Raw genomic sequence first — 19,470 nt, forward strand, 5'->3', positions numbered from 1 at the left:
GTACAAGAAACTAATGAACTGTGCATAAGGATGGGACAATTTCAAGAAGTGAGGCCACCTCACATAAAAATGTCTGAACAGTGCAATGTCTGAATAGTGCAATTCCCTGCTTATGGCTGGTAGCAAGAAAGTAACAGCAATTCTGTTCCTTTTGGTCCTGGCACCAGAGTATTGCAGCCTCTCTGAGTCAAACACTTCACGTGTAAGAGGGCAGAGGCATACTTCTGCACACACTCCCACATTTTTTTACATGGATCATAATTGCTTGAAAATTAACTGCAGCTACTGCTCAGGAAGTAACATATTTACCTGATGCTCTTCAGAGTGTTTACTGCTTTGGTTTATATTCCACAATGTATTTAGCATATTACAGACTTTACATAAAACACTATCAAAGACCAGCCCTGATAAAGGAGTAATCTTTTTATCCTGTTTCCTTGAACTTTCATCTTGCTTCCCTGGTGCACCACTTGTGTTGTAAATTCCTTTACTGTTTTAATAGATATTTTACATTCCTTAGGCAGCAAACTAAGTTTAGACAACAGTAATTGTCTTGCTAACAAAACTATGCTAGAAAGGCTGGCAAATAATTACCATGAGATCTTTTGAAGAAGCTAAGTCTAAAAGTGAAATCCAACTGTGAAAGAAGACTTTGTTTAGATTTAACAAGTCTCTGTTTCAAATGTACTGATTATCCTTTTTCCTGTAGTGACAGCACTGATATGGCAAGATAGAGGAATACTATGAGACATAAGAATATTCTTATGTATCAGATGTTTATACCCTTCTATTTATGTTACGATACTTCCTGGAAAGCACAGACATAGACCAGAAACCCATCTGTATCAGTTTTCCTAAACTCCAGAACTCATGGGGGAGGAAACCTTATTTCTTAATGAACTGTACATATTTAGCAGCTTCAATATTTCCACTACTATGACTGAAAAATAAAATAAAATATTAGAGATGCAGTGTGAGAGAGTACTTACTTGGAAATCGTAATAATCAGAGAATATCATTACCATTGGAAACAAACAAGTTAGCATATCCAGAAAGTAAGACAGAAAAGACTGTCACACTATCAGCTTATCCAAACCTACACAATCCATGTGTGAAAAAGGAAAAGGAAAAAAAAAAAAGGCAGCTTTTTATACATATGCACAGAATTCAAGTAAGGATGACAGCAAATTTAAAGTTACAGAATATCCTGAATTGGAAGGGACCCACAAGGATCATCAAGTTCAGCTCCTGACCCTGCAAGGGACAGCCCCAAGAATCACACCACATGCCTGAGAGCCTCATCCAAATGCTTCTTGAACAAAGTCAGTCATTTGCTGTGACAACTTCCCTGGGGAGCCTGTTCCAGTGCCCAACCACCCTATGGGTGAAGAAACTTTCCCTTATATCCAATCTAAACCTCCCCCAACACAGTTTCATACCATTTCTTAGGGTCAACTAGAAAGCTAGAACTACACACAAACTTTAGGATTGCTTGCTTTTTTGACTTGCAGTTGGCAAGATGAATAACTGGAACTTAAACATTTGTCTAGCTTTTTCATCACCCATAGACAAGGGGTGTCATTTGATTTAAAAAGTGCAGGCTTTAACTTCTTTTTGTTTTATGGTAATTTGCTGTATCTTGGGGTTTATTTCCTCCTTCATTCCCACAGTCTTGCAGAGAAGTATTTCGCACAAAACACCCCACAAGCAAGTGCATCATATCTTGAATACAGAGGTGTGTGGTTGTGTGTGTGGGGGGAGTGTGTGAAGAGAGGCACTCACCAATTTTCTGGCATCATTTATTTAATGAAGCAGTCCTATCACAAAACCGTTTAGTTTGGAGCAGACCTCCAAGATCAACGAGCCCAACTGTTAATCCAGCACTAACCATGCCCACGAACACGCTGCACTCGACCTTAGCACAAGCGTGCTGCAAGGGCCCGAGGGAGCAGAGCCGCAGCCGAGGGCAGCGATGGACGTGACACGGCAGCCGCGGCCTCACCGCGTCCCACCGAGACGCCGGGAGCTGCGGGCGCACGGCCGGGGAGGCTCAGGGAGGCGCCCCGCCCCGCACACGGCCGCCCAGCACGAGCAGCCTCCTCGGGCGGGCCGCCAAGGGCTCCGGGCACCGCGGCTCCTCCTTCTGCAGGCCTGGCAGCCGCGGGCCGGCGCTCCGGGTACGACTTACCACAGACAGCGAGCGGGGGAAGCCCTGCGAGGAGCGAGCGAGCGACCACCCACCCTCGTTCCCTCCCTCCGTCCCTCATCCTCGTTCGCCACCGCCTCCGTGCGGACAGCGGCAGCCCCAGGTGCCCGTCCGGGCTGCCCCAAACGCACAAGGCAGGGGGGAAGCGCCTGCCCCTCCCGTCCCAGGAAGCCGCCTCCCCTGCCGAGACACCTAGCGAGGTGCGGGCGGCAGGGAGGCCGAGGCGGCCCCACGCCCCGTCCCCGCCCGCGAGGGGCGGTGCCGCCGCCGGGCACCGCCGGGCCCGCCCCCGCTCCCTGCCCGCGGCCCCTCGGCGGGGCGGCGCCGGGCGGGGCGGCGCCGCGCCTCGCGTCAGCGGCCCCTGCGCGGCGGGGCGGGGAGGGCGCGGGAGTCTCCGCGCTGCCGCGGCGGGAGAGGCAGCGGCGGGGCCGGCGGCGGCTCCTCACGGGAACAAAGCGGGGGCAGCGCGGCCGCACGGTGAGAGCCGGTGAGGGACGGGGACGCGGCGGCGCTCGAGCTCCCCCGGGACCCCGGCGCTCCCCGAGGGGCGGCGCGGCGGAGGGGCCGCGGGCCCGACCCCTCCCTCCCTCTGCCCAGCGCCGCGGGGCGGGCTGACAGCGCCGTGGCCCCCGCCCGCCCCCGCCTCCCGGGGAGCCGTCCCCGCTCGCCCCGTGTCCCCGCAGGGACCCGTGCGCGCCGCCGCCGCCGTGTCCGCCCGCCTGCGGGTCGCTGTTCCCTCGGGAGCAGGGCAGTATAAAGCAGGGAATCGGGGAGGCGGTCCGGGAGCGGAGCCCGGGAGCAGGTAGGTGCGGGACGAGCGCTCGGGGAGCCGGGGGCGTCGCTCCCGCGGGCGGCTGCGGGGGCTGGGGGGAGGCGCTCAACTTCGCCCGGAGCCGGGCACTGCCGAGGTCAGCAAGCCTTTCTCTGTCCGCGGAGCATCCTGGTGTGACTTCTCGCAGAATGTTTGTTTTTTAGGGGGGCTCTTTAGTGGTGTTTGGTTTTTATTCCCCTCCTTTTCCCAGCGCGTCGCTACATAGGCTGGAGTTTGCTGGGGGCTCGCCCCTGCCTCTGTGGCTGCATACGCAGCGCTCGTGTTGTCCTAACGATATGGCAGTAGCACTTCCTGCTGTAAATCACTTCGCGATAGTTTTTGAAGCGCTTCTTAAAGGCGGCACTGTAATGAACCCTCTTGACAGTGCTTGCTGTAAGCTTAAAACCCTGTGAGCTGGAGGCCGTTTTCAAGGCTGAGCTATGTAATGTGCTGCAGTAGTTTTTATAGAAAGGGTAGAAATGTAGTTCACTGTTGGCTTAGTGTTGGCATAAATGTAATTCTCCTTGCTGTACCCTTTTGGTGTAGGCTGTGTCGTTTTGGACCCCGTTGTAGTTACCTTTGCCATCTTCTTGTTGTGAAAGAAAGCTAATCTCAAATGTTCACGGAGAGTGATGTATTAAGAACTATGAAAAGTAAGCTTTATTGTACTGCTGTACTGGCTTCTTTGTTCTGGAATAATTTGAGGAAATAAAGTCACTCAGACTGAAATTTATGAAGACTTGAATTTAAAAACCTTAGCTGTTAGCATTTGTTCAAATATTTTAAATAAATAAATAAATACATTAATGTAGATTGCTATTACTGTATTCATGTTTCATTTATTGAATTAGTCTAGTGATCTCTTATTTTGCTGTTTGTATGAACATTGTCATAAAATGGTCTTGTTGACTTTTTCCAGCTTATTAATGCCTTTTTCCCTCAAAAAATTTTAGAGTACAGTCGGAAGAGGAATGGATGTAACATGATACCCTTGCAGTTTTCAAAACACACAGATTCTGCAAAAATTTGTTTCTTCATTAAGTAATACAAGGAAAATGGATGAATCGGCTTTGCTGGATCTGTTGGAGTGTCCTGTTTGCTTAGAGCGCCTTGACGCTTCTGCAAAAGTCTTGCCTTGCCAACACACGTTTTGTAAACGCTGCCTGCTGGGCATTGTGAGCTCTCGCAATGAGCTGCGATGTCCCGAGTGCCGGACTTTAGTGGACTGCGGTGTTGATGAACTCCCCAGTAATATTTTGCTTGTTAGACTACTGGATGGCATCAAACAGAGGCCTCGGAAACCCAGCGCCGGCGGTGGGACTGCCGGCACAAATGCTTTGAGGGTCCCCACCAACACTGTAGCTAATTGCGGATCAAAGGAGCTGCAGAGCTCACAAGTTGGACAGCAGCAAAAGGTGCAAGCACGGAGCCCTCCTGTTAGGGTAAGTACCATGTGGTGACAGTATTTTGTTGCATTCCTGTCTTTTCCATCACCATTTAAAAACAGTTCACGGCCTCTGCTTTGGGATAAGGGCAGTCAGATAGTTAATACAGCAAAACAATGTAATTTTGAGAATTTCTGTAAATTTCTAGCAAAGCATGTTGGTGTTCCAATGCGTGTTGGTTTAATGTTATGTAAATACTAAGAATGCTTCCTGATTGAAACTCTGTTTTTGAGGCAAGGAGAAGAAATCCTTAACTGTCCAACTGAAAGTCAAATAGAGCAAGGTAACTTATGTGGAAAGCTTAAATTAAGTTATTATTAAGGATAGAGATCTTGTGAAGAACATTTGACATTGTTTTTAGTTTGTCAGCTGCAAGACTAGACATTTCGTTTTGGCTTGTGCACTTTCTGAATTTTTTCTTAAAATCAGTAAATTTCCCTTAAGTTAGACATAATGAATGTTAAACACGAGTAGAGAAGTTTCGCCACTGGCTTCCAAGTATCTACATTTTTACCTTCTTTCCTTCAAAAAGCAATTTTTGAATGCCTGCAATCTGCTAAGTTGTTTGCAGTCTTAGTTCTCTTGATTTCTTTACTAGTTTTTCTTCAAGTATATTTTCTAGGGGATTTAGAAGAGTTATGTACCATGATGGGAAGACATCACCTTCTTTGTATATTCTAGTTCTTTCCGAAAAGCTATGCAACCTGTAGACTCTGTCATACCTTATAATCAAGACTCAGTGGCCTCATTTATGATTATTCATTCTAGAACCTATGTCAGGAAATGTAATTTTATGAGATGACAGACCTTGCTTTGTTTTATCTAATAACAAAGCAGGACAGCTTCTCTGAAAGGTTTTGCTGCCCAGTTTGTTTGCGTTCCTGTGTTTGAAGTGGAGTTTCTAAATGGTTTAGGTGGTTTCCATCTTGTGGAGTTTGTTTGATTTTTATGAAATGTGTTAAGGAGCTCCAAGAAGAGGACTTGAATGCATTTTTGGCAGGACTAGTCTTTATTTTGAAGTGTATCTAAATTATTTAGTTTATTTACCCAGCGAAGGAATCCCAGCACTGATTTTTCTCAGAAGTGCTTGACATGATTGGCATCTCTCCAAAAGATCTTGGATACACATTTTAAGTTTATGTAAAGATTTAAAATACAGTTGTTTTTCTACTAGGTGATACTGCTTTCTCTGCTTCCTAGAGATCTCATTAGGTTCTTTACTTTAGAATATAGAACTTACAATTGTCAACTCACTTCCTGCTAATGAGTTTTGTTTTGTATATACATTAATTGGTGAGAAGGTGATCTGTGGGGTTTTTCTGTTAGTGGTTTGTTTTTGTGGTTTTGGTGAGTTTTCTTTCCAGAATGTAGAATCCTTAAAAAGCAATGCAAAGAAGCCTCAGGAGTATCAAAACCACTCTGGTCTTCTCCAGAACTTTAAGGTGTTTATGGTAATACCTTGCGTTTGCTAGTGCTCTTTGACTTAAAACAAAAAACCCTTATAATTTTTTAATATATTTTTGTATTGACCTTTGTAAATAACTGTATTTTCAGAGACTGCTTCTTCTCCAAAAAGGTTTCCATGCAGCACTACGCATGAAAGACTGTACTTCAGAGTTTCTCAAAGCCTTATTAGACAAAATAACTTGAATATGGAATATTTTATCTTTTTTTTTTTCTACATGTTCTATAATATCCTGTTTTGCAACATATGTATTTCCAGATGTTGTGCAGAGTAGAAAGTGATAACACATGGAAGGTTGCTACAGCTTATCCTGTACCGTGTGCCATTAAAACTGTGACCATACACATTCCTCATGCAATCACTGATCCTCATTGTATATTAATGATAGTTTTTAGTGTTTTACAGTAAGTCTTATTCCATCTTTGGTTTTGGAGTTTCACAGGCATTCTTATGCCTTCTTTCCTTTGAGAGACAGGGAAAGTTGATGAGCTCATCATTTGTCCACTTTGTCCAGAGCCTTTTTTACTAGGACCCCAGTATCTTTAAGGACATGAACCAACTTTGATGGATAAGAAGGTGGAGACATGAACTACTTTTCTGTTTTCTATATGAAAAGTGGTTATTGAAAAAAAAGGTCCAGAAAGGAAAATGCCACTTTAATGAACAGTGTTGAAATGAATGCCCTATTTGTTTTGCTAACTCTAACATAAAGATGCTTGCAAATACAGTTCCTCCCTGGGAATTGAAGAGGAAAATCTGTTTCTAGATGAGTGGCAGAGTCAGATTTCCTAAACTAATTTTGCTGAAGGGGAACTAGTAAATGAAAGTTGCTGTAATGTTAAATGAAGTGAATGTAGATGAAGGCTGTCAAGTCATAAACATTCTGCTTATACCCTGAAGTAATAGTAAACTCATAAATGCCCTTTCAGAGAATGCCGTAATTTTCAGAAAAGGTTAATACAGCATGTACTGCAGCGATTTCCTGAACTGTATCAATGACTGTGGAGTGGCCAGCCCTGTAATTACACAGTATATTGCATTCTCTGTATGTATGTGGTGACACATGGCAATAAACAAACAAATGGTTCCTTGAGTCTTAAAACTAATGGAGCTGGGTGGGTGGTGGAGATTAACAAATCTTGTGCCTAGTATGTCCCCCACTAGGGTAACCCTGCTTCTTTCTGTAACCTCTATCAGCTTTCACTCCTGTAACAATGGCAATTTCTCTGTTCAAGTTGTTAATCTATTTTGTTCCTCTGCTGTTTGGATGTATAAAGCCTCCTGTGCCTTTCCCTAGTACTGGCTGGACTGCACCTGATGGAAAACTTGTGTTTGCTCTCTGCCCAGCAGTTCTGTCCCAGGCGGCCAGCTTGCTGGGGACAACAGTTATACACAGACTGCAGCTTCCTCTCTGGTATGGATGCAATTTTAATGCTTTTCTCCTTGTTTCCAAGTGAAAACCTTCAGGTAGGTTGACAGCTTGGAAGAGCTGTAAGAGCCACAGCCTACCTGCTTGCAACTGGTCATCAGGAGCAAGTTGGGCTGTTGAGGGACTGCATGATCACGTGAGCCTTGTTTCCTTCAAAAGAGCATTCAAAAATGTTAGGGTCCATCCTTTTATGTTTATGCTTATGTTATTAATTTTTTCATTTTCACAGATTATGTCAAACAAGAATTATCCTAAGTTCCTTATGACAGTTTTAAAAGGATATGCTTATTGCAGGAGTCTTATATGTAGCTGTGTGCGTAAGTTGCTAGATGTTGGAGAGCTGTTCTCTCCTAGACAGATTTAAGATGATCCATGTTTAACTTTTCTTTGGAATTTGTTTTTGCCTAAGATATACTAAGTCTTCTTCTAGTTTGTTTATAGACCAGCTTTCTGAAGTTAGGGGTATCTTTTCCACAGAACCTAGAGAAGAGTTGTCTAGATAGACTGAAATCTCATCAGTGTTGAAAATACTTTGTAATAAGGTTTTCAGCTATTTTCTGGACCAAATGTAGGCAGGAAGAGCTAAGAGAATTCAAAATATCTTTATTAATAAGAGAAAAGCATGAATAGCTCAAAATTGGCCATTCCTGATACAGTTGATGCTTATGCTAAGTAAGAATTGATAGTGTAGTTTGAATATATTACACTGTATATCAGTGGAAAATCTTAAATCAAGAAATGTTACAGTGCAATGTGAAAATCCTGAAGCTTTCCCCTTTTTGGTTATTTTTATTCTGGAAAGCCTGTAGAAACTCTAGAGATACCATTCTTGCTGAAGTTGATTTGAAATGAGGGTAAAGAATCATTACAGGCTGTTGGAAAATGCTCCTTTAGCTGTTAAAGGCAGCTAGAGCCCTGAGTTTTTTGTGTTAAATTCTTTTACACTGAGGATGAAAGAAGAACCCACTAACAGGAGATGGTTTTGTGAGTTTCTGCTGATACTTAGCAGCAGTTCTGTGTATCCATGCATCCATTTTCATGTTTGTTTAACAAGGAAAGCAAAACTAAAATTTTAAATTTCTGTATCTATAGTGCAGCAGCAGTGGTCATGTGTGATCCACTAGGCTCGCCTGGGAACTGCTGAAACAGTTGTAATGGCAGAAGGGAAAATAATGGAGCCAGGTTTTCCACCTGTAGCCATGGTGTTTGACCTTGCCACACATCTTGGGGCAGTAGGACAGTGGGCCACCTTATGGTCTGTGTGGACTTTAGCAGGTTGGGCTCTTCTGTCGAACTCAATGGACGATGTAAGCAATCCATTTTCTTTTATCCTAACCACCCTGGAGAAGAGAGCTTAGAGTGTAGCTCTCACAGTTTGGCTGTTGAGCATGTTGGAAAATCTGCCAGGAGCCAAAACAACTGCTGCTTTTGTAGTCATGTCACTTGCTGGACTAAGAAGATCCTGGCAGAACTTAAGTGTCAAAAGAAACATTTTGGACTAGAAGATAACAATAGGACAGAAAATGTGCATTCATAGATCAATAACTTTATTACTTTATTGTAAATAAATATGGGGATCGCCAAGCATAACAGCAGGTGTAGATTGGAATGGATGTTTAAATCATCTTGGAACAAGAGGTAGTGGAATACAATAATACAAAGAAATGTATCAGTAAAAGTCTGCTGGGTGCTCTTAGAGGAAATTCCCATTGTCAGAATAGATCAGATTGTAAAGTATACACATTTAAAGGAAAAAGTAGCTGTAGAAATATGCAAAAAACAGTGGCTAATGCAAATAGTCTAATGATTGTTATTTGTGATCATAGGCTGGAGAATCATTACTTATTACCTGATTTTGAGCTGACCCCCCTGACCAAAAGGTTATTCCATACCATATGGCATCATGCTCAGCATATCAATCTGGGGAAAGAAGAAGGAATGGGAGGGAATTTCCCAAGGCATATTTGAGAATCTGGAGATAGACATTTATTCGTGCTCTGGAGTGATCATTAGAACATATTTTGTGATGTCTTTGCGAATCATATATGCATGCTTTTGTTTCCTGTCATGCTTGCTGAGATACCTGATTCTGCTTTTATGTGTACAGTTTTAATTACTTCTGTGCAACACTGTTGTATCCTATGTGAAACTAGAGAAAATTTAATGGAGATCATAAATATAAAAGAGAAGTAGGCTGACTCTCCTGGTGTTAATGTGAGATAAATAATTAGATAGAAAAGGAGGATAAGCACAAGGAAGAACGGTCTCTGTATCCAAAGGCATTGGGCTAGGATTGAGAGCTTCCGGGCTCAGTTCCTGGCTTTGCTACAGACATCCTTTATGACCTTGCACAGAGTCACTCAAAGCTCTTTGTGCCTCTGTTTCCCATCTGCAGATATGACTGATAGTACTTTCTTTGTTTGACTCACTGTTTAGACTTCATGCTCTCCAGGGCAGAGACTGACTTTTTTAAAATACTGGATGTATCCATGGTTGTTTTACAATGGTTCCACAGTCTCAGTTGAGGTCAGTATATCCTGCTGTTAACTCTAAATCATTGACTTCCACATTACTGGAGAACTGTTCATAATACATTTCCTGTCCCAAAGATGGTGCAATGCTTAGTGTCACATTGTTAAGAGGATTTAATTTTGTTTGGATGTTTAATAGGAAATCACATGAATACCTCAGTGAGGAAAAAAAGCCAGACACTTGAAACATCTGTGGAAGTCATAGTCCACCCTTCAGCTAGGGAAATTTGCATCTGACTGGCACACTGGTGTGTAGATTTGAGTGTGTTTTGAAAAGAATAAGAAGAGCATATCCAGTGTAAATTGTATTGATAATGCAGAAATGTTTAATTCCATACTTTGAACCTGCATAGCTATCTTGAACCTACCAATTAACATTAATCTGCTTGATAAAATAGCTGTCAAACTAGTGTAATCCCCTTTTAAAGAAAACAATTAGATTTTGAAGTAAACTGAACTATAAACTAAAGAAGTCCATGTGATTTACATGTGATATTGAAATCTGAAATCCTTTTTAACTTGTTGACAACCTTTTTTTGGTGTCTTCATGTGGAAGAGAGGGCTGTCTCTATTTCCCTTCATTTTCCAGTTTAATATTCCTCCATTTATGTGGATTTGTTTAAATCCACCTACATGAAATAAAATGGTGTCTTTTTCCCTCCACTTTAATGTGGCCAGTGAGTTGCTTTATTCCAAAAGCTTTGATCATTCAGAAAATTTAAACTTCTGCATAAAAAAGGGAAGTCTTAAGCCGTTACTTTTAATGGCCTTGTGAAGGGAAGCAGGTTTTTTAGAGAGAATAAAAGTCCTTGAATTTTTTTCTCATATTACCAAAAAAACCAAATACCAGTACAATTGCTTTATGCAGTTGATCCAGGATCTGGTTAGAAAAGTCAGTCAGTAGTGCTGTTGCTGTGTTTCTCTGTGCATAGTGTCTGGCTTTCTGCAATGCATTTGGTGGCTTAATAGGCATCATGTATGGTATGAGGAGCTGATTGGAATGGCATCAGCTAGAAATCCTTCTTCTCTCCTCTCCTTTAATTGAGTGAAATGGTTTTTAATGGAACTTCAGTGTTTAGTGCATGGATAGGAACTGCAGAAAACAGAAAGCCTTTAACTGCAGCTGTGATAATAAAACTGGAAACTTGTTATGATCTGTTGTTTGTCTTTCTTTTGGTGAACTTCCCCTTGCAGTGGATTTGGCCTTCTCCTTATGATATGTTTAACACCTTCCTTGGTCTTTGGTCTTTCAATGTGACACTATGCATTGCACCATTGTTGTCCTTTATTCAAACAATCTTCTGCCTCTGATCTTACTGTACTACTTCCAAGAAAAAGAAAGCATCTAGTTTTCTTACCTCTGTGTCCCATTTGTCCATGACTGTGTCAGACATAAGGAACAAAAAATAAACAATAAGAAAGAAAATTTTCTATTGAGGTATGTGGACTACATACAATCTTGTAGTATATATGACTAAGATCTGCCAAATACATGAAGAGCATAAAGTGTAAATCAATATTACTGTATTGCCTAGTATCCTGGGATTAGTCTTCCTTTTTGCTTTTTCTTTTTCATCATCTCTTTTAAATCACTGACTATATCCTCATTCTAGTGTGGGCAAGAATGTGTCTCAGTAATTAAAGCTGAAATATCGTCTGGTCAGCCCTGTTCATGCATACGCCTCGTTACTGCCTTCACAGAGGAAAAGTGTGCGTTTGTTAAACCTCATTTCTTGTCAGATCCCTCTGTGTTAGACAGAAAAAAACAGCAATGATTTCTTGAGTCAGTTGAACTAGATTGAATCCTTTACTTTTCAGATCACTAAATTGGAGTATTTTTGGAGAGTGGGTTTTTTCTTTTTTTTTTTTTTTTTCTTTTTTTTTTTTTTTTTTTTTTTGACTGAGAATTGCTGCTTTGAGGTGAGCTGGATTAATTTTACAGAGCAAGTGGTCTTGAGGTGGGATGGTCACACATCCAAGTGCTCTTTTCTGCACTCCTTATCTCTGTTAGGTATAGAGGGTAAGATGGCAGTACTGTCCTCTCACTGTCAGACAACACCAGGAGCTTAGAACTTTGCTGCACTGAGCATGCCACTTATCCCTTTCCCATGGATATTGCCAGAGTTGCCATGCAGAACCCAAGCTGGTCTGCACAGAGGCAATTAGGTAAGTCTGTTTTCACATTTGCATCCTCTAAAATGTCAGGAAATTGGTGGGACTCAGAAATATGCTCTGGAAAGAAGGGAAATCACTCCAAAGAGGGAAATCGAGTCCAATATAACATGTGATGCTTATATACATGCCTTTAAAATGTCATTCAATGTTGCTTGGAAACCTACAGGTTTGGATTCTCCAGCTGAAGGAAGAGTGAAACACAGAAGTCAATGTTTCATTTATGGACACTGTTGCCAAAGTGTCTCAGAGTCTGAGTCTGCTAGGTACACGAAAGTCAACTGTGGTGTGTGTGTGTGTGTATGAGCAATCCACTGTACCCTTAGAAGCTTTGGGTTGAGTCTCATTTTACACTTGTGGCACTCAAGTATGTGATTTATTGTCCAAATAAAATTTTTGTAGTGTAAGAGTATAAACAGTTAAGAATTATAAATAATTTCTTGTCTAGGTCTTTGTTCCTATTTTATTTGGTTCTTGATTAATCCCTTCTACCCTCTGCCCTCCTCTTCACCAGCATAAGCACTTAAATTTTCAAGTATTAAAAGGCCAGAACCTGCAAGGATGTGTCTGATCCCTTACAAATGAGGACAAGATTCTGTTGTGTGGCGTCCCTCTCACACAGTAATGCTGTTTGAAATATTGCTGATATGCTTGGCCTTCCACATCTGATTTTTTAAATACGGTGTGAATTTCTGTTTGGGTTTTGTTTGTTTGTTTTTAATTGAACTAAAAGCTCTGTTCTGGTGTTTAACTGTTCTTTCTATCTTTCTTGATTTCTCAGAGTCAAATTTAGATAGTCCATTTTTATATTCTGTAAATGTGCAAAGTATAATTTTATGGTTTATATCTGGGAAGTGTGCTATTAATCATAAATGCATTTTGATCAAAGGTAAGCATTTCAGTGTTGTTTAAATATTAATATAGATAGCATTCTTCTCCTCTCTGAAGTGGAGGACTGCTGCCAGTGCTGCTCAGAAGATAAGCCTGGCATCAAGTGTCCTGTTGGACTTCGTAACACCTGAAGTGCTCCTCAGTCTTTAGCATTTCTTTGTTAATAAAGCTGATTTTATTTCATGGCATTAGTGTTGCAGGAAGATGAGGTAACTCTGCTTTCCACTTCTTGTGAAGGAGAGATGTGCATATTACCTCTCTTGACTTTCTCTTTTCAGCATCTAAGCTTTCAAAATATACATGTGCACTGAAAGCTTTTTAAAGAACTGAACCACTGTTTTACCTTGTATGAACCACAGTTCTATGAGACAAGCTTTTGAAAAGCTCTGATTAAAGACAAAGGCACGCATTTCCTCCAGACTTTTAAGCTGCTGAACCCAAGAGAAGGAATGTAGTCTTACTTGCACAGCGGTGGCAGAACATCAATACTGAATAATTTGAAGCATGTCTCTTCAATTATTCTTTTTTTGTATGCTATCTTAGCCCTTTAGGTTATAGTCTTTATTTTATTTATATTAAGCAATTTATAGGTAAGAATGGGTAAGAATGAAGCACTTGTGACTTTAAAAGTGTTATAATGAAAAATAGTCAAAGATAATCAGACAACAATCTGAGTTGGCATATATAGGGCATAGCTGTTCTAGAAGCTTATTTTAAACAAACCCAGTAAAGTTGAATTCACTGCACTGTGGTAAAGTGCCCCTGAGTAGTGAAGAAGCTTTTATTCTGAAGTTAAAAGCTTGCTAAAAGAAAATCGATGTCTCATGGACCTTCACTTGTGCCAGTGCCCTTCTATCTCACATGGTCTTTCTCAGGAGCTAGATAAAGAAAGGAGACTCTTAAATCTTATCCACTCTAGCAGACTTAAGCCATTTTCAAAACCTGTTTAATTTAACACAGTTTTAAATCCACAGCCTTATTAAGTTAACAAGCCTTCAGCCTTGCCACCAGATTCTGTAATCCTCTTAGTTCTTGGGACTAAGCAGGGCAGGGATAGTCGATAAGCAGATGAACAGATAATCTTTCAGGAGACAGATCTTAAAGTTGAGAAATGCTGATCTGAATTTCCATTCACTATATGCACTACCACTACTACTTACAACTTGAAGAAAAAGTTGAAATTACTATCACTTTCTTTGGGGGGAGGAGAGTGAATAAAAGTTTTTTTTTTAAAAATGCATTAATTCCTGGTTTGCAACCCAATAAAATTAGGTTCAATTTTAAATACAGAATAAGGTAGACAAAAATAACAGTTTTGTTTCCTTGCTATTTTGCATATGCAGAATAAAATCTTCTTATGGCTGTTTCACCAGCTATTTTTGCAAATCTTTCAGGCAATCAGGAGTCCAGAATTTAAAGACCACAAAGGACATAATTCTGATAATTTGGCCTTGGCCACCACTGCAGTCTGGATATTGCTTCTCTGCAGTTTTGACTCTTCTAACTCTACTGATCTTAAGCTGTGTCTGTCTCCTAGGCATAACTCCTGAGGTAGTGGAGTTGGAGAAATTTTTAAAAAGCCGTATGTAGTGGAAGGATTCAGCCTAACAGGAGGATTCCTGCCCAACATGTTCACACTGCACCTGAGCAGGAACATAGGAAGTGGATCATAGAACCGTTTATGTTGGAAAAGTCCTCCAAGATCATCAAGTCAAACTTTTTGACTGAATATCACTATGACCACTAAACAATATCATGAAGTGCCACATCTACTTGTTTTTTGAATGCTTCCAGGAATGGTGATTCTACTACTTCCCTGGAGAACTTGTTCTAGTATAGGATTTAAAGCAGGTCCAGGAGTTGGAGAGGGTGGCAGAAGAGGTGAACACACATTTAGCCTTGAGGCATGGAAGCAATCATCTCATTGAAAGGGTGGGAGAAGGCTTCTGGGAGGAGAAGGCTGAAAAGCAGAGAAATTTCAATACTGATGAGTGATAAAGACCCAAATGGTGAAGTAATAAGGGAGAAAGAGGGACAGTGGTTTTGAAAGAAAACAAACTGTGGTAGTAGGCTGGGAACATAGCAATAGACCATTAGATAAAATACTAGAGAGGAAATGGGATCAAGCAAATGACTCCTGGCTCACTGGAATTGAATTAGAGACTTGGTGAGGGGGAAGTGCTGCTGGAAGATGTAGCTTGATGTTTGAGAGAGGTTTTGGAGAGCATCAAAATAGAAAAGTTTCTATGGAGGTATTGGCTAGACAAGAGGTGAGAAAGAAATGTAAATGTGTTGACTCACATCTCGTTTCCTTCAGTATGTGTGTATTTGAATACTGTGTATTTTTATTTTTCATTGTTAATTTTGTAATAGTGTGTCATGTATTATGTGACATTTAGACTAGTACAGTTACAAAATGGTCAAAGAACTTCCATTCAGAGCTTTGAAGATTACTTCTGCTATATCTCTCAAGCACTTTGAGATTCTTCACAAGATTCTGAAAGCATCTGTTTTACTACTAATAATGTATTCTCATTGTTCTTATAGAACCAGTAAAGCTGTAAATGCTATATTTCATTAAATGAACTCAAAAAGAATATATGAAAAGGGGAGCTAGTGTCCTAGGAATTGCTGGGAAATTGAAAAAGATTCTCAAGGAAGGAAGAAAAAATAAACATAATCTGTGACTATTTTGATTTGATGGCATATTTCATCTTTCTTTCATGTTTCCTTTCTTTCTTTCATCTTACTTCCATGTTTTCTAAGCCTTTTGTCTATTCCTTCAGTTAATAATAACTGAAAATAAGGTTTTAAACATCATGATAGCATTACAGAGCATGGTCACAATCTATTCTTTTGAATTCAGTCGTGATGATAAGAATAATGGATTTTATAGTATGTGTTCTCCAAGAAAAACAATGGAATATTTTCAGCATCTTTTCGGTCTCCTGGAGCAGCTCACTTTTCTGTAATACCATTAAAAGAACTATGTTTCCAGAAATATGGTTTCAAAATATATTGGTTTCTGTAAGGGGGGTTTTGTTTAACTAATAAGGAAATTGTTTTTTCAGTGCAGAACTAGAATAACTAGTGGGCTGTTTCTGGAAATGGGTTCCCAAGGTCGTTTAAAATTCCAATAAATGTTTATCTTCTTGTATTGAAACCTCTGGACCCAGAGAAAAACATAAGGGTCAAGGAAGACTTATTTCTGACTTCAGCTCCTGTTGTGGGTTTATGCTCTTTTCTCAGGAAATCATACTTTTTCATATATTCAATTCAGAATTGTGTTGTTTGCAACAGGGAACTGATGTCGTTTATGCTTTCCTATTTGTTTTTTATCACCCTACCACTTAATGGAACAGCATGTAAAACAAAAATTTATTTTAAATGGCATAGAAGAGAAACTGATTATCCTCTGCAGTACATACACAGGAGGTGTGGGTTTTTCCATTTAAATTTAAAATATTAAATACTATGTCTCAAACAGTTAAATAAGGAATATTGATAATTGCATGTGTAGTGTTTGATAGGGAGAATTTTTTTTTTTTTTAGTATAATATTTGTTTCAAATTATCTGAGTTTGCACTAAAAGATTCCAAGGAAACTGGGGGTATGAGTTAAACCAGCTCAAGTGTCAGGAAGTGTTTTTTCCTTTTTTTCCCTGCAGCAATCAGAATTTTATGTAAAAAGTGCCATTTTTAAAATATTCTGTGAGTAAAACTTTATGTAATGTGGCATCCTTCTTACTTTAGAGATTTTGAAATGTCTGCAGTTAGGCTCTACCACACAGATCCTTATTTTTTTATGTTGTTGGGAGTTACATTGAACTACTGAGATAGATTGGTGCCTGTTTTCTTGGGGCTTGTAGGCTGTGGTTGCTTAGGTGGGTGTATATTTTTGTCTGTAGTGTATTGCTCAGTTCACAAGTAAGAGCTTATATTAGAAATGGTTAAAAAAGAAATAAAATTATTTTAGAGACAGTTTTGTACTTGTAGTCATGGAAGATATGGACTTCCAATATACAGAGGTACAGTCCCTGGAAGAAACCTCTGAATGTATGTTTTTTTTTGTCTTCTGACAAGGGATTTCAGTGCTGCTTCACTCAGATACAGTCAGATTGGAGCCCAGTTGCATATAGCCAGTTTGAAGTTAAAGGTAATTTATCCAAATCAAAGCACATACTAACTTGGTCATTGTAGTCAGGCACGTTTTACAGCTTGAAAAACCTTTCAGCCCAGGATGTAGTAACCATGGCATAGTCTCTCCTATTTTAAGTGTAAAACAAAGTATTCCAGTATTCCACATTCTGTGTTTCAAGACAACTTTAACGTTGTTGCTTTCAGAAATTAATAAGTTTTGATTGTGTGAGATACCTTGTGATGTCAGAGAACTCCTCTTTGTGCTTAAACAGATAACTTCACCCTCAGATCTGGACACTGGCTGCAGTTTCATTTAGGAAATCATCGTGCTCTCTTTTCTAACTACTACTATTTGCACTGTGAGGTTAGCACCCTGCATCTTCCTGGGAACAGCATCTAAGGCTTGGGAAGTTAAGTACCTCTGGTGCTCAAAGCCAGAACATTAGTAAAAATTTTTAAGATTTCATATAAACCAAAATCAAGTTATGCACTAATTTTTTAGACTTGAATATATAAATATGTTTAAAAACTGAGATTCATATTCTTTCCACATGTTTTGTTTTTGGGGAAGAGGTTGAGGCAATGAGATTTTTGTGAGAGTGTGGCTTTTTCAACTTAAGGAAAAACGCTTTCTTTTGCAAAAGAAGACCAAACTTGGCACCAAATTGTTGGGGCTTTGTCAGTACCACAAAGCTCTGGTTTTGGGTGTGGATTCCAATTACTGAAGTTTAAGCTGAACATACCATTAGATGCCAAACTATGCTTTGTTTTTGGAAAAGGTAGTTGATTTTTATAGGATACATGAATTTGAATGTCTTAGTAGTGGTACTTGGTGGATTTGATTTGTTCTGTGTTGTGAAACAAGAATACTTTTTTGCAGATTTCTTTCATTTGTTCAGCATATAAAATTTAATAGATGAGGTCTGTCCAAAGTGGTCTTACGTAAATACTCACTATGTTTATGTTTTTCAGGATCTTGTAGCTATAGAAATAAAATTGCAGTTTTGAACTTTGCTGTTAAAATGTACATTGGAAAATATTCTGTTGGAATACAGAGGAGTGTTAATGGTTTCCATAAAACCAGATCTGGTAAAAATCAGTAAGTGCAGTAGATATCCTTCATTAGAGGGACACTGGTCTTAGTGTTCCTTTGGTAGCTGAAACAATAAAGCTGCTGCTTAAGGCACTGATCATCAAAATAAGTCTGGAACAGGGAAGACTACTCTATGAAGACTGATAAAACTGACCATAAATAGCAGAGCTGGGTCACTAGTGCATGCCTGAAGAAAAATTGAATTTTTGAGAGAGTGTTAACAAGAAGGAAGAAATGCATCAGAGCTTTGCATGAACCATCAAGGCAACAGATGACACTCTAGGGAGCACAGTAATTTCTGATAGCACCAACAAATTACAAAGGATGCTGTTTCTTAGTCATGTTAGTTTTAGATAAAATCATAATTTTATGAATACTCTTAGTAAATATTATTTTGAGTTTAATTTTGTCTTCTAATGAAGGTGAGTCAGCAAGGACCTAGGAATGTTGGCTAGCTGATTAGATTGAGGGCTAACAGATATTTTGTACTTTTTCTCTCTGATTTTTCAAAAAACATTGAAAAAATGTACTGGATATAGAAGTCCCATGTTTTCTCTGTTTTGTCATTTTGTCAATATCCCTTAAATCTGCATTAAGTGAAAATCACCTTAATTAAGGTAAGTCAGCCTTTGGTTCAGTATTTAATGTGCTGTGAAGATTGGTACCAGTGATTGTAGTGGCTTAATTATGTAGACTTCTGGCCCCCTTTCTAAAGGGGAACAACTGAAGTTGTTCTGCTCTGTGAAAATAAAATATTCATTGGAAAAAAGGATTAAAACCTGACTGTTCACATCCCAGGTGAGTACTGGGGTCATTGAGCTAGAGAATTGTTTTGTCATCACTTTCAGTGCTCCAATAGAGGTTAGGGGAAATCCATGCCAAGATGTCTGTGGTTTGGTGGTTAGAGCTCATGCCGTGTTGGATCATGTATTGCAGGTATGAATGATGCTTTTTATGGAAATAGAACCTTTTTTTCTTTTTTTTTCTTAATCTCCTTGGTTGTATCCACAGTGAATAATTTGATGCGATAAAATAATTCTGATTGCATATTTTGTCTAGAAAGCACTTAATTAACCATGGCTCTAAGTGTGGTTTTCCTCACTTTTTGACTATCAGATGGGGAACATAACATTTATTGTTTGTGTTGGCTTAGCTGTGATATTTCTCTTCTCATTTTCCTCATGTAAAGATGAGATTAATTTAGGAGAAAATTGCTTGTTTCTGACTTCTGTTTTTAATGAGAAAATAGTACCTATTGGGATAAGCTTTCAGATGTTGGAGCATTATT

The 19,470-nt window shown here is 39.9% G+C and overlaps 1 protein-coding gene across 4 annotated transcripts in view; it reads left to right on the plus strand.

The window, feature by feature from the left end:
- The first annotated feature begins 2,545 nt into the window (after nt 1-2,545).
- Nucleotides 2,546-19,470, plus strand: part of SH3RF1 (SH3 domain containing ring finger 1) — an 85,597-nt gene continuing 68,672 nt past the window's right edge. The window contains exons 1-2 of one of the 4 annotated variants that reach the window (XM_021555577.3): nt 2,546-2,683; nt 3,971-4,459. In XM_021555577.3, coding sequence (XP_021411252.3) covers nt 4,073-4,459 — 387 coding nt within the window. In that variant the 5' untranslated portion in view covers nt 2,546-2,683; nt 3,971-4,072. Of the gene's footprint in view, nt 2,694-2,806; nt 3,009-3,970; nt 4,460-19,470 lie in introns of those variants that run through there. The other 3 variants (XM_085577992.1, XM_021555560.4, XM_085577993.1) reach the window with 3 other exon arrangements.

Source organism: Lonchura striata, chromosome 4 (genome assembly GCF_050655825.1).
Source record: "Lonchura striata isolate lonStrDom1 chromosome 4, ASM5065582v1, whole genome shotgun sequence".
NCBI lineage: Eukaryota > Metazoa > Chordata > Aves > Passeriformes > Estrildidae > Lonchura > Lonchura striata.